This window comes from Chelonia mydas, chromosome 2 (assembly GCF_015237465.2).
Source record: "Chelonia mydas isolate rCheMyd1 chromosome 2, rCheMyd1.pri.v2, whole genome shotgun sequence".
Lineage (NCBI taxonomy): Eukaryota > Metazoa > Chordata > Testudines > Cheloniidae > Chelonia > Chelonia mydas.
In genome coordinates, this window is record NC_057850.1 from 1,047,148 (window position 1) to 1,061,809 (window position 14,662).

Below are 14,662 nucleotides of genomic sequence, written 5' to 3' on the forward strand. Positions count from 1 at the left end.
TATGGAGCAGACAGAAGGGGCCTTTCAGCCTGTGATGGTCGAGGGTCGTGCAGTTGTCTCAGAGTTGGTTCTGGATTCAGCTAAAGCCCAGGAAGGGAAGAGTCCTGAGTTTGTGTCTGCTCGGGAGCATGGCCCTGTAACTAGGTCGCATCCAGTTAGTGTCTATGTAAAATCCCAGAGACCAGACAATTCTGGTGCTTGTACTTTGCCCGTTGCTAGTCTGTTGTTGGGAAAGGGTGTAGCAACTCTGTCTAATCAGGGTGAGATCCTAGCCAGGGCACAAGGAGAGCATGAAGGTGATGTGATTGTGTTACCTACTGAGGGTGTGGAAACCTATAGCAAGAAGGAAAAGATTCCTGAACTTTTGTGTGGCAAAGGGAAGGAGAATGCTTCTGACCTTTTCTCTAGGAAGTCTGTCAGTTTGTCCAAAAGGGGATTGTGTAGGAATCCGCCGGATGGGCCAGAGGTGATTCTGGATGTAAGGGAGATCCAGAAAGAGTCTGTTGTTGCTCAGGAAAGTGTTCCTCTAGAGCAAGCCCTCGTTAAAGAGGGTAAGAGCAGAATTTCTGTGAGGGGTGAATTGTTGCATAGAAAAGCCCTAGGGAAAGGAATCCTCATGGAGTCTTTGCAAGCAGTTTACTGCAACTGAAGGGTGTGAAAGTGATTTAATCAAGAAAGCTTCAGTTCCTAACGGCCAGAAATTTTCTGTTGTGAATGGATCCACTGACTTTCCTGTTGAAAGATCCAGTGAGGATAGCTTTGAGAAGGTCTCAGATGGAGTGAAAGCTGTTAAGAACGTTAAACAGTCCTGTGTTTAAGTGGCTGTGTTTGGCCAGCTTGTTGGGGAGAAGACCCAATCCCAGTTTGACCCCCCTGGGGTTTTGGGTTGGCAAAAGGGCACGGGCCGCATAAACCTTCCCACATGCGGCCTGCGAGTGCTATCAACCACCCCCGACCTGAGGGAGGGCGTGAAACTGGAAGGGCCTGGTGTAACTCCTACCAAGGAATGGGATGGATGCTGGGGCATCCATGGGAACGTTGGTGGCTTGGAACTTCCCCGGGTCACTGGCTAAAGTGACCCCGCTCAGTTCGATCTCGAAGAGGAGAGAGATGTGACAAAGTGAGACTGTTCTAAATGTTTCCTCTGAATAGTGTGGGGGTGCCTCAGTTTCCCCTAGGCAGATCTTAAGTATCTAGGTGGTGGGATAAGGGTGTATGACCATTGCAGAGCCCTAGAGGGCAGGTGTGTGCAGGGGTCTGGACGCAGAGAATGGCCGACACCCTGTTTCCTGGCAAGTGATGGCCTGGGCCCTTCCCCCCTGCAAGGTGAGAGCTAAAGGGTTGGAGAACAAAGGACCATGTGCCTGGAGAACAGCTGATGTCGTGCAGGTATTTAAGAAAGGGACGCAAAGCGACCCGGGCAATTACAGACCCGTTAGTCTGCCCTTGGGAGCACACAAGGCTTGAGAATCAACGGGGGAGGAAAGCAGAACGAAATTCCTGCAGGTCCATGGGAAAGAGGCCGTAATGCAGCTGGGCTTACCAAGGCAGCCCGGGCCAGACTCACCTGTTCCCCTTGGAACAACTCCGTTCTTTTCTCAGGGAAGGAATACGGCAGACCCGATACACTGGGATTTCAGGGCAGCCTTTGGCACAGGAAAGCGAGTTATGTTCGGGAAGCTGGGGCTCAGTCGAAGCCTGGTACGGTGGGGAGGACCTGGCCGAAGGCCTGTGCTGCAAGATGAACTATCGCCCCGCAGGGAGGGGACCTGGGGAGCGTCTCCAGGATCAGCCTGGGGCCCAGTCTCCTTCAGCAGCAGGAGCGTGCGAATGAAACGGGCCGATGGGAAGCCGGGAGGCCTGGTCAATCCGGGGGAGGCTCGGAAGTTTCCAGGAAGCTCTGGCTTACCTGGCAGACTGGAGCGAGCAATGGGATGTAATTCAATAGCCCAGAGCTACTCGGACTCGGCGTCCCTCCAAAGAGCCCTGGCCGTGGGAATTCAGGGTTTCATTTCCCAGAGTGTGAGCGATTCCTGCGTAAACCGCACGTTTCGATAGCCGTCGATTATTCGCACCGTAAAATGACTGGCCAAGTATGATTATTTGATCAGCTACGATTGGCTAATAACATCCTTAAAAGCCTCCAGAGCGGCTAATCGCGGAGGTTGGCTAATATCTAAATCACACGCTGGTTTACTACCACGTGCTGCCATGTTACCGAGCTGCTTGCGGCCCAGGAGCCTCCGGCCAGGCCACAGGGCAGCGTTAGGTCGCGGTACAGCTGCTCGCCTCGCCCCGGCGCTCTCGGGGTCTCCACGGCAGGGGGCCCTCGGCCCTGTCAGTCGCCCACTGCATCAGCCCGTAATGCCGCCCCCGCGAGAGGCGCCGCGCCCGGGGGATGTAGTCAGGGCAACACAGCGTCCGCCGTGCGTTGGCTGGCCGCCCCGTGCGGGGCTCACAGGGGCAGCCCCTCTCCTCGGCCCTGGGCTGAGCCCTTGGGCTGCCAGTGTGGGGAGCAGGGGGCTCCAGCTGTGAACCCCGCGCCGGGCGGGGCCCCCAGCTGTCAGTTCCCGGCACCTTCAGTCGGGGGAGACGCTCCTGGTACCGCGAGCAGAAGGTGCCCAGGGCGGCCATGAGCCGCTGGCTGCTGTGATCGCTGCGGGGCTGGGTGACCTAATTCTGTGGCGTAGCCAAGACCTGGGTGCAGCCGCGGAGCCGGGGGGTGGGGCCCATGCTCGGTGCAGCCGGGGGGGGGGGGGGGGAGTGGGACCAGGGGGGTCCGTGGTCGGTGCGGCTGCGGGAGTGGGGGGGGCGTGCTCGGTGTGGCCGGAGGGGAGGGGGCCAGGGGGGTCCGTGCTCGGTGCGGCCGGGGGGGAGGGGGACCAGGACGGGCAGTGCTCGGTGCAGCTGCGGGGGAGGGGGACTGGGGGGGCAGTGCTCGGTGCAGCTGGGGGGGGGATCAGTGCTCGGTGTGGCTGCGGGAGTGGGGGGGGCATGCTCAGTGCAGCCGGGGGGGAAGGGGGACGGGGGGGGCCATGCTTGGTGCGGCTGGGGGGGAGGGGGACCGGGGGGTCCGTGCTCGGTGCAGCTGGGGGGGAGGGGGACTGGGGAGGCAGTGGTCGGTGCAGCCGGGGGGGAAAGGGGATGGGGGGGGGCCATGCTTGGTGCGGCTGGGGGGGAGGGGGACCGGGGGGTCCGTGCTCGGTGCAGCTGCGGGAGTGGGGGGGGAGGCGTGCTTGGTGCAGCCGGGGGGGAAGGGGGATGGGGGGGGCCATGCTTGGTGCGGCTGGGGGGGAGTGGGACCGGGGGGTCAGTGCTCGGTGCGGCTGCAGGAGTGGGGGGGGGCGTGCTCGGTGCAGCCGGAGGGGGGAGGGGGACGGGGGGGGCCATGCTTGGTGCAGCTGGGGGGAGGGGGACTGGGGGGTCAGTGCTCGGTGCGGCTGCGGGAGTGGGGGAGGCAGTGGTCGGTGCAGCCGGGGGGGAAAGGGGATGGGGGGGGCCATGCTTGGTGCGGCTGGGGGGGAGGGGGACCGGGGGGTCCGTGCTCGGTGCAGCTGGGGGGGAGGGGGACCGGGGGGGGGCCGTGCTCGGTGCAGCCGGGGGGGAGGGGGACTGGGGAGGCAGTGCTTGGTGCAGCCGGGGGGGAAAGGGGATGGGGGGGGCCATGCTTGGTGCGGCTGGGGGGGAGGGGGACCGGGGGGTCAGTGCTCGGTGCAGCTGCGGGAGTCGGGGGGGGCATGCTCGGTGCAGCCGGGGGGGGAAGGGGATGGGGGGGCCATGCTTGGTGCGGCTGGGGGGGAGGGGGACCGGGGGGTCAGTGCTCGGTGCGGCCGGGGGGGAGGGGGACTGGGGAGGCAGTGCTCGGTGCAGCCGGGGGGGAAAGGGGATGGGGGGGGCCATGCTTGGTGCGGCTGGGGGGGAGGGGGACCGGGGGGTCCGTGCTCGGTGCAGCTGGGGGGGAGGGGGACCGGGGGGGGGCCGTGCTCGGTGCAGCCGGGGGGGAGGGGGACTGGGGAGGCAGTGCTCGGTGCGGCTGCGGGAGTGGGGGGGGCGTACTCGGTGCAGCCGGGGGGGAAAGGGGATGGGGGGGGCCATGCTTGGTGCGGCTGGGGGGAGGGGGACCGGGGGGTCAGTGCTCGGTGTGGCTGCGGGAGTGGGGGGGGCGTGCTCGGTGCAGCCGGGGGGGAAGGGGGACGGGGGGGGCCATGCTTGGTGCGGCTGGGGGGGAGGGGGACCGGGGGGTCAGTGCTCGGTGCAGCTGCGGGAGTGGGGGGGCCGTGCTCGGTGCAGCCGGGGGGGAGGGGGACCGGGGGGCCGTGCTCGGTGCGGCCGGGGGGGAGGGGGACTGGGGAGGCAGTGCTCGGTGCAGCCGGGGGGGAAGGGGGACGGGGGGGGCCATGCTTGGTGCGGCTGGGGGGGAGTGGGACCGGGGGGTCAGTGCTCGGTGCAGCTGCGGGAGTTGGGGGGGGGGCGTGCTCGGTGTGGCTGGAGGGGAGGGGGCCAGGGGGGTCCGTGCTCGGTGCAGCTGCGGGGGAGGGGGGCCGGGGGGGCAGTGCTCGGTGCGGCTGCGGGAGTGGGGGGTCCGTGCTCGGTGCAGCTGGGGGGGAGGGGGACCGGGGGGGCCATGCTTGGTGCGGCTGGGGGGAGGGGGACCGGGGGGTCAGTGCTCGGTGCGGCTGCGGGAGTGGGGGGGGCGTGCTCCGTGCAGCCGGGGGGGAAGGGGGACGGGGGGGGCCATGCTTGGTGCGGCTGGGGGGGAGTGGGACCGGGGGGTCAGTGCTCGGTGCAGCTGCGGGAGTGGGGGGGGGCGTGCTCAGTGTGGCTGGAGGGGAGGGGGCAAGGGGGGTCCGTGCTCGGTGCAGCTGGGGGGGAGGGGGACCGGGGGGGCCGTGCTCGGTGCGGCTGGGGGGGGGAGGGGGATGGGGGGGGCCATGCTTGGTGCGGCTGGGGGGAGGGGGACCGGGGGGTCAGTGCTCGGTGCAGCTGCGGGAGTGGGGGGGCCGTGCTCGGTGCAGCCGGGGGGGAGGGGGCCAGGGGGGCCGTGCTCGGTGCGGCCGGGGGGGCCATGCTTGGTGCGGCTGGGGGGAGGGGGACCGGGGGGTCAGTGCTCGGTGCGGCTGCGGGAGTGGGGGGGGCGTGCTCGGTGCGGCCGGGGGGGAAGGGGGACGGGGGGGGCCATGCTTGGTGCGGCTGGGGGGGAGGGGGACCGGGGGGGGCAGTGCTCGGTGCAGCTGCGGGAGTGGGGGGCCGTGCTCGGTGCAGCCGGGGGGGAGGGGGCCAGGGGGGCCGTGCTCGGTGCGGCCGGGGGGGAGGGGGACTGGGGAGGCAGTGCTCGGTGCAGCCGGGGGGGAGGGGGCCAGGGGGGCCGTGCTCGGTGCAGCCGGGGGGGAAGGGGATGGGGGGGCCATGCTTGGTGCGGCTGGGGGGGAGGGGGACCGGGGGGGGCAGTGCTCGGTGCAGCTGCGGGAGTGGGGGGGCAGTGCTCGGTGCAGCCGGGGGGGAAGGGGGATGGGGGGGCCATGCTTGGTGCGGCTGGGGGGGAGGGGGACCGGGGGGGCAGTGCTCGGTGCAGCTGCGGGAGTGGGGGGGGCGAGCTCGGTGCAGCCACTGGCTCTTGCTCCCCTGCTCCGGGGCTGGGACTCCCCCACTCTGGGATTGGCAGAACCCCCCCGCCCCCATGCGGCTGTGACCTTCCCTGCCGCCGGGGGGTTTTCACCGGCCTCTGCAGCCCGGGGAGCGGGTCCAGCTCAGGGACCCCCCGGCCCCGGCGCATCGGCCACCCGCGGGCCTGGTCTGTACGTGCCGGCCGCGGCCCAAGACCTGGCTCCTGAGCCCGCCGAGCCGGCCAGGCTGTGGCATGTCAGCGGCTGTGGACGGTTCTCGCTCGCCCGCTCCACCCTGGGCAGGGGCCGGGGCCAGGCCGGGCAGCAGACGGCACACGGGGAGCTGCTCTGCAGGGTTTGCCGGGCTCGGCTTCCAGCTCGCTGGCCAAGGCCCCCCAGGGCTGCCGCCTGGCCCTGCCAGCTCTGCCGGCCCTGGGCGCAGACATTCACACGGCTCCTTAGCGGGGCTTCGCAGGGCTCACAGCGAAGCCAGGCGACGAACGTGCTTAGCAATGAAGCCGTCTCTGTGGGCATCGCACGGCCGGCCGGCACGGGGCTGCATCGCCGCTGGCACAGAGAAGGGCAGGCACTGGCCCAGGGAAGGGGGCAGGGGCTGGCACAAAGGGGGCAGGGGCTGGCACAAAGGGGGCAGGGCTGGCACAGGGAAGGGGCAGGGGCTGGCACAGAGAAGGGGGCAGAGGCTGGCACAGGGAAGGGGCAGGCACAGAGAAGGGGGCAGGGGTGGCACAGGGAAGGGGGCAGGCGCTGGCTCAGGGAAGCGGGCAGGGGCTGGCACAAAGGGGGCAGGGGCTGGCACAGAGAAGGGGGTGGGGGTGGCACAGGGAAGCGGCAGGGGCTGGTACAAGGGGGCGGGGCTGTCACAGGGAAGGGGCAGGGGCTGCCACAGAGAAGGGGCAAAGGCTGGCACAAAGGGGGCAGGGCTGGCACAGGGAAGGGGCAGGGGTGGCACAAGGATGGGGGCAGGCGCTGGCCCAGGGAAGCGGGCAGGGGCTGGCACAAAGGGGGCGGGGCTGGCACAGAGAAGGGGGTGGGGGTGGCACAGGGAAGCGGCAGGGGCTGGCACAAGGGGGCGGGGCTGGCACAGAGAAGGGGGTGGGGGTGGCACAGGGAAGCGGCAGGGGCTGGCACAAGGGGGCGGGGCTGGCACAGAGAAGGGGGTGGGGGTGGCACAGGGAAGCGGCAGGGGCTGGTACAAAGGGGGCAGGGGCTGGCACAGAGAAGGGGGTGGGGGTGGCACAGGGAAGCGGCAGGGGCTGGTACAAGGGGGCGGGGCTGTCACAGGGAAGGGGCAGGGGCTGGCACAGAGAAGGGGCAAAGGCTGGCACAAAGGGGGCAGGCACTGGCACAAAGGGGGCAGGCACTGGCACAAAGGGGGCAGGGCTGGCACAGGGAAGGGGCAGGGGTGGCACAGGGATGGGGGCAGGCGCTGGCCCAGGGAAGCGGGCAGGGGCTGGCACAAAGGGGGCGGGGCTGGCACAGAGAAGGGGCAAATGCTGGCACAAAGGGGGCAGGCACTGGCACAAAGGGGGCAGGGGCTGGCACAGAGCATACAGAGGGCAGGACGGGGATTAAGAGCAGGGGCTGCAGTCTGGGCCTGGCGTTGGGCTGAGCAGGGAGCGGCAGGGTTGGCAGCTGGCACCAGGTGATTTAGGCAAGTGGCGAGGGCGGCTCTCCAGGGGGACCTGACCACGCTGGGTGAATGGGCAGCCGGGGGGTCCTGCCCATTGCAGGGTGCTCTGACAGCTCACCCCCATGCTGGGCCTGGTGCTCAGGGCACCGGCTCCGGCGAGGGGCCAGGGCAGGTCTGTCGAACGCCCTCGTGCCCTTCTGTACGTGGCTGGGAGGCTGCGTCCCGGGCGGGCCCCGCGGCTCAGAGAGGGCCCAGGGGGTGCAGAGGGGCGCAGAGATGGGCGAGGGGCTGACAAGACCCTGGCTGGGCCAGCCAGCGCCTGGGGCTGCACGGTTGGGAGAGGGGCCGTGATGGAGAGACGCAGAATAACGGCGGGGGCGGGGGCCGCTCGTCACTGCCCAGCAGCGCGTGGTGCAAGGCGGGCTCCGTGCCTGGGGGCCGTGAAACGTGTGTTTACGCGCCTGCCGTTGTGATGATCCCAAAGCACCGGTCGCACGGGCGGGACGCCCATCCTCAGGCACCGCCCGCGGGGCTGGCGCCCGCTCACGATCCCTCGCTGCCTGGGGCACAATGGGGCCGTGCCCGGGAGAACAGGCCGCTGCGAGGGCCCCGTGTTCCCCGTGCGGGGCGCGGCGTGTCTCGAGGGTCGGGATCTGGCTGGGGGGCCTGGTCTCTTGGGGCCTGCTGCAGCAGCCGCCGGGCAGTCTGATGGCAGGGCTCACCCCGCCCAGGCGGGGATGGCGCTGCACCCGCAGGAGTGGCAGGCCCAGCCGCTGGCTCCAGCCCTGCCTGACGGGCAGGGGCACAGCCCGGGGGGAGCTGGGGCCCTGGCCCTGAGAGCCGCAGGCCCCCGGCCCAGCGGGCGCGGCGGGAAGGCAGCCGCCATTGGCTTGCTGTCCCACCTCCTGGCACCTGCCCTGGGCAACCGAGGGGCCTGATCCTGCCCACCTCCCTCCCTGCTGCACCAGACCCACAGAAGCCCCAGTGTCAACCTGCTCTCCTAGCAGCCCCCAGGTGCCCCGTCCCCGGCACCCCCCAGGCCCGTCTGCCCCCCCGCAGCTGGGCGCAGGGTGTGCTGCCCATCAGGTGACGTTAGCGGCTACATGCCAAGTGGGTAACTCAGTCATCTGCATGAGGTTTCACCGGGGGCAGAGCTTTTGCTGACCCCTGAAGGCTCTTTGGAGCCTTGGCTCCAGGCTGCCCTGACGCCGGGGTGGGCTTGGCTGCAGGCCACGTTGCCTCCGGGCCGGGCTGCCCACAGGCCCCATCGAGCCCTGGGCCCTTGTCCCTGCTCTGTGCTGCCATGAGCAGGGCCAGGGCACCGACTGGCGCGGGGGTCAGGACGCCGGGGTTCCATGCTGCGCCGGTGGCCGCCGGCTGATGCCTGCCCTGGGCGGGGAGCCGTCAGCTCTGGTGAGAGCCGGGCGGCTGCGACGCCCCTTTCGCAAGGACCGTGGCGATGTTTGCGTTGGCAACAGGGCGAGTAGGAGCCGCTGAGCACGTCTGCGCCCGCCCCGGGCGTGTCAGCCCTGCCCAGGGGCAGCAGCCGTGCCAGCTCTGGTGGGAGTGGCATGGGTGAGCGTGGCGCGCTGGCCAGGGCACAGGGCCCAGCGCGGCGCTCTCCGTGCCGAGCCCAGGGCTCCGGGGAGTGCGGTGCCCAAGGCCAGAGCCATCGCCGAGGGCTTCCCCGCCCGCCGTCATGCCCTGCGGGCTGGGGAACAGCACGAGGTGCAGGCCGGCTGGGAGCTCGGCTTGGGCCTGCAGCCCTGAGCGAAGGGCAGCCCCTGCCCTCCCTGCTTCCCCACAGGGGCCCGGAGCAGAGCTGGCCTGACCCGAGGCTGTTCCAGGGGCCCGTGTGTCCCCAACGGCCCCCGAGACCCGGCCTCGGCAGCCTGCAGCCGGGCCCGGTCACACGCCTCGGGGGCCCAGGCGGCGAGCGGGCGGGCGGGCGCAGCTGGACAAACGCGCCGGGCGGCGCCGGGGGCCGATCGAAAAACCGACTCTTTATTGTCCCTGGCTGCGGCCGCGGTTACATTCAGCGCTGGCAGGTCAGCGGGCGACGGGAGCAGGCTCCGGGCATGGCGGGGCGGGGCCCTGCTGCCAGGGGTCAGTGCTGCGGCAGGGCGGGGGCCAGGGGCTCCGGGCCGCGGGCAGGACCCGCGGCGGGTGCAGCAGGGGGATTGGAGGGCGGCTGGTCACCCTCGCTCCCCGGGGGGGCCTGCTGCTCACACCCAAGGGGGCCAGAGAGGGTTAGCACCAGAAATGGGCCAGGCAGCTGGGCTGGGACCCCAGGTTCTGCCTGCACCAGCCCTGCAGCGGGCTGGGGGTTAGCGTCTGACCGGGGCGCAGGCTGCAGGGCTGGGCCTGTCCCTGCGGCCCCACACGGGGCGGGTGGGGGTCAGGCAGCAGCTTCAGCGACAGTGGGGCGCAGAGCCCAGCCTCCCAGCAGGGGGAGTTGAGGGGAGTGGGGCAGGAACGCTGTGTGGGGGGCTTCCAGCAGGGGATGCTGGGGGGGGGGTCAGGGCAGGAAGGCTGGCTGGGGGTCTCCCTGCCGGGGCTGTGGGGGGTCAGGGCAGGAACGCTAGCTGGGGGGGGCTCCCAGCAGGGGGCGCTGGGGGGGGGCAGGGCAGGAAGGCTGGGTGGGGGGGCTCCCAGCAGGGGGCGCTGGGGGGGGCAGGAACGCTGGCTCGGGGGCTCCCAGCAGGGGGCGCTGGGGGGGGCAGGGCAGGAACGCTGGCTGGGGGGTGGCTCCCAGCAGGGGGCGCTGGGGGGGGCAGGGCAGGAAGGCTGGGTGGGGGGCTCCCAGCAGGGGGTGCTGGGGGGGGGGCGGGGCAGGAACGCTGGCTGGGGGGCTCCCAGCAGGGGCTTGTGCGGGATCAGGGCAGTAAGGCTGGGTGCGGGGGGCTCCCAGCAGGAGATGCTGGGCGGGGCAGGGCAGGAAGGCTGGGTGGGGGGGGCTCCCAGCAGGGGATGCTGGGGGGGGGTCAGGGCAGGAAGGCTGGCTGGGGGTCTCCCTGCCGGGGCTGTGGGGGGTCAGGGCAGGAACGCTAGCTCGGGGGCTCCCAGCAGGGGGCGCTGGGGGGGTCAGGGCAGGAAGGCTGGGTGGGGGGGCTCCCAGCAGGGAGCGCTGGGGGGGTCAGGGCAGGAACGCTGGCTCGGGGGCTCCCAGCAGGGGGCGCTGGGGGGGTCAGGGCAGGAAGGCTGGGTGGGGGGGCTCCCAGCAGGGGGCGCTGGGGGGGTCAGGGCAGGAACGCTGGCTGGGGGGCTCCCAGCAGGGGGCGCTGGGGGGGCGGGGCAGGAACGCTGGCTGGGGGGCTCCCAGCGACTGCAGTGGCAGGTTTACCAGTGCAGCACCAGAGCAGAAGATGCCCACGGGGACGGGCTGGTCCTTGCGCATGGTTTTACAGCCCCAGGGATGCTGGGGGCAGAGTCTTCGGGGCCGGGTGAGATCCCAGGCTCTGTCTCCAGGTGCAGGGGCTGGGGGTGCCTCTGCCGTCACCCTGAGCCGTCTCCCCGCGGCACCGGGGGAGCTGGTGAGTGCCCGGAGGGGGCGCAGGCTGGTGTGTTTCACGGGGGTGTTTGCGAATGTCCTGGGCCAGGCCAGTGGCACGACAGATGGACACAGCAGAGCCCTGCCCGCGGGTCCCTCTGGCTTCCTGCCCTGTGAGCCAGGGACGGGCAGAGCCCTCAGCAGAGCACGTGTGCACACGCACACACCCCGAGGTACACACACACCCCCGAGGCACACACAACCCCCCGAGGTACACCCCCCCCCGAGGTACACACACCCCGAGGTACACCCCCCCCCGAGGCACACCCCCCCCCCGAGGTACACACACACCCCCGAGGCACACACAACCCCCCGAGGTACACCCCCCCCCGAGGTACACACACCCCGAGGCACACCCCCCCGAGGTACACACACCCCCGAGGCACACACACCCACACCCTGATGTACACACACACACGTGTGCACACTTCCAAGGTACACCCACCTGAGCTACACCCACACCCCCGAGGTTCAACCCCCAGAGGTGTACACACATGCACCCTGAGGTACACACACACCCCACGAGGTGTACACGCAGGTACACACACATGCACACACACACTCTCCCGAGGTACACACGCAAGAACACACACCCTGCAAGGTACACACACAAGCACACCCCCCCCCCGAGGTACACGCCCTCTGAGGTACACACACCGGTACACCCCCACCCCTGAGGTACACAGACCCCGCGAGGTACACACACACACGCACACACACAGCTCTCTGCTGAAGGGTTGGGCCAGGGTCTTCCATCCTCTCCAGCCTTGGAGCCACATCCCCGGCGTGGAAACGGCTCCGCTGGTGCAGCCATTGGGAAGGGCAGAAAATCCTGAGTGGGGCTCGGCTGTGCCGGGGAGGGCATCTGCCCTGGTGCAGGGGGGCTGCTCCGACGGGCTGTGCTCTCATGTGGGGGGGCCTTCGGGGGGCTCTGGAAGCAAAGCAGAGAGAGGGCCTGGTCCGAGAGCAGCTTTGGCAGCAGGGACAGGCCCACGGGCTGGGGGTGGGAGCCCACCCGGGCCCTCCCGGTGTCCCTGCCCAGGCTGCCGGAGTCTGCTCATGGGCTCTCACCTGGGGGCGCTGCCTCTGTGCTGGTCTGGGGTGAGGAGAAGCTCAGCTCAGCCCCGTCAGCCAGGAGGGAACTGCGGGAACGGGGGCACCGGTCTCCGGAGCGTGTCCGGCGCTGGACAGCCTGGGGCAGAGGAGAGGCGGTTACTCGAGGACACGGCTGGGAAGGAGCTCAGTGCAGGGCTGTGGCCAGACAGAGCCAGAGTTGGGGAATCCAGCCCTTGTGTGATCATAGAATCATAGAATATCAGGGTTGGAAGGTGTGACGAAGTGGGACTGTTCTTAATGTTTCCTCTGAATAGTGTGGGGGTGCCTCAGTTTCCCCTAGGCAGTTCTTAAGTATCTAGGGGGTGGGGTAACGGTGTATGATCATTGCAGAGCCCTAGAGGGCAGGTGTGTGCGGGGGGCGGGGGGAGGGGGGGTCTGGACACAGAGAATGGCCGACACCCTGTTTCCTGGCCACTGATGGCCTGGCCCTTCCCCCCTGCAAGGTGAGAGCTAAAGGGTTGGAGAACAAAGGAATCCGGTGACCGGAAAGGGACAAAGCCCAGGGGAGGAGGGGCTGGAGGGAGTTTCAGTTTGGGGCTGGCTGGGGACGAGGAGTGAAGGGCAGACGTGGTTGTCTGGCTCATTGCCCCCCAAAATGGACCCAGCTGAGGGGTCCCGTTCTCTGCACCTACAAGCTCTATGTTAGACCATGTTCCCGTCGTCTAATAAACCTTCTGTGTTACTGGCTGGCTGAGAGTCCCGTCTGACTGCAGAGTTGGGGGGCAGGACCCTCTGGCTTCCCCAGGACCCCACCTGGGCGGACTCGCTGTGGGAAGCGCACGGAGGGGCAGAGGATGCTGAATGCTCCGAGGTCAGGCCCAGGAAGGGGGAAGCTGGGTGAGCTGTGTGTCCTGCAGACAGGCTGCTCCCCGAGAGGAGACTTCCCCAGAGTCCTGCCTGGCTTCGTAGGGAGCAGTTCCAGAGCATCGCCCAGGGACTCCGTGGCAACTGGTGGCAGAGGTGGGATGTACTGCACCCCGTGGACGGCGTTTCCTGCAGTAAGTGACGGGGGAGCAGTAAAACGAAGGGGGATTGACGAGGACCAGGCGTGCTGAAGGCTCAGAGAGGAGCGGTTTCGGGGGCTGGTTAACCCCTGGGAGTGTGTGATGAGCGAGAAGGACTGTGCAGTAATGGGGTCCCCCTGGGGACTGCGGTGAGCAGTCTCAGGGGCGGAGGAGCCTGCGGCTTGGCCCTGGGAGAGAGAAGGACTTTTGCAGTAACAGGGCTCCCCTGGGAATTGCAGCGAGCGGTCCCAGGGGCGGAGGAGTCTGCCACTCGACCCTGGCAAAGAGGTGGTGACCTCGAGAAGGGCTGGCACACCAGGGGTTCTCCCTGGAAACCGTGGGGAGCTGAGAGCACACAGGCCTGTGAGTCCACAACAACTTGGGAAGAGCAGAGTGACGGCCTGTCACCATCTCCTTAAGAAGGACATTGTAACCCTGTGCAGAAAGAGAGGGTTGAGCATTGGAAAGTTCACCAAAGCACAGTTCATCGTGCAGCTGGAGGAGGATGACCGCTCTAAGGAACAGATTCCTGACCCCAAATGGGGCTATAGCAGGATCTGGGAGCAGCTGGAGTGGGAGCCAGGCATCCCTAAGACTCCTGTCCCCGACCAGACGGGGGTCTTCACGATCAGGTTCCCCACCCGGGGATTGGAGAGGGACGGGATTGGAGCTGAGTCCGAGAGAGCAAGAGGACTGTGAGAGACAGCGAGAGCCCGAGAAAGAGCTGCAGAAGCAGCAGCAGCATGAACTGGCGGTGGGGGAGCGGAGAGGCCTAGGGGAACCCCCAGGGGTGAGTGGGGATAGACCCCGGGGGGCCAGTTCCGCAGGGAACCTCGAGACTAAATTGCTGCCCCTGGTTAAGGAAGGCGGGGGGATGCGGAGGCCCACCTCACTGCCTTTGAGCAGGCTGGAGATCTGAACCAGGAGGACCCTGCGGAAAAGCCCCGGTGTCTAGCTCCCTTGCTGGGTCCCAAGGCCGTAGACTCCATCAGCCAGATGGGTGGGGAGGTGGACGGGCTCCCACTCCTGACCCCAACCTATATGTCTGTGTGGAGTTTCCTGGGGCCAGGCCCCTCGGACCTCCAGTGGGAGTGGAAGGTGATGGTCAATGGGGAGACATTCCTGGGGTGGCGAGATCCTGGGACAGAGAGAACTGTTGTCAGGCCCTGGGTGGTGCAGCCTCAGATGCTGAGGGGCTGGGTGCGCTGGGTGAGGGTCCCAGGGATGAAGCCCCTCGCCCTGCCTATGGCCCAGATCCCTGTGCAGACCCAGGAGGGGTGGGGCTGGCTGTCCGTTGGGGTTCTCCAGGATACCAGCTGCGAGACCCTGTTGTGGGGCGACTGTGTCTCTTTGGGACAGGATCCAGACACTACTCCTGTAACGGCCAAGGGTTTGAATTTGAATCCAGGGAACCAATCGGTGGAGAGGAAAATGGTCAGTGAAAATGCAGATGACCTGGCTGGCAGGGGGGAGGAGCTGCTAGGCTCAGGCTACCTGCCTGCCTGTAACCAGACCCCTGGGGCTGGGTGGGACAGAGAGATGCTCCCCGCCCCCCTTGCACACCGAGGAGGGGGCTCAGGCTGGCTCTGATGCAGTGAGGAAAGCAGCGAGCTCGCTGCCTACCCCACTGGGACAGCAAGGGCAGCGCTGAGCACAGTGGGAGCTGAGACCCCAGCTGAGTGGGGGGGAGACACAGGCAGGGCAGGGGATCTGTGGGGAGTGGCAAGGTGCTGGGTAA

The 14,662-nt window shown here is 68.3% G+C and overlaps 1 protein-coding gene across 1 annotated transcript in view; it reads right to left on the bottom strand.

The window, feature by feature from the left end:
- Positions 1 to 11,185: 11,185 nt before the first annotated feature.
- The window catches only part of LOC102930879 (dystonin), a 103,131-nt gene continuing 99,654 nt past the window's right edge, over positions 11,186 to 14,662 (bottom strand). The window contains exons 39-40 of the mRNA XM_043538898.1: positions 11,876 to 11,996; positions 11,186 to 11,735 (exon numbers count right to left, since the gene is read on the bottom strand). Of these exons, the coding sequence (XP_043394833.1) occupies positions 11,710 to 11,735; positions 11,876 to 11,996 (147 nt within the window). The 3' untranslated portion in view covers positions 11,186 to 11,709. The remainder of the gene's footprint in view (positions 11,736 to 11,875; positions 11,997 to 14,662) is intronic.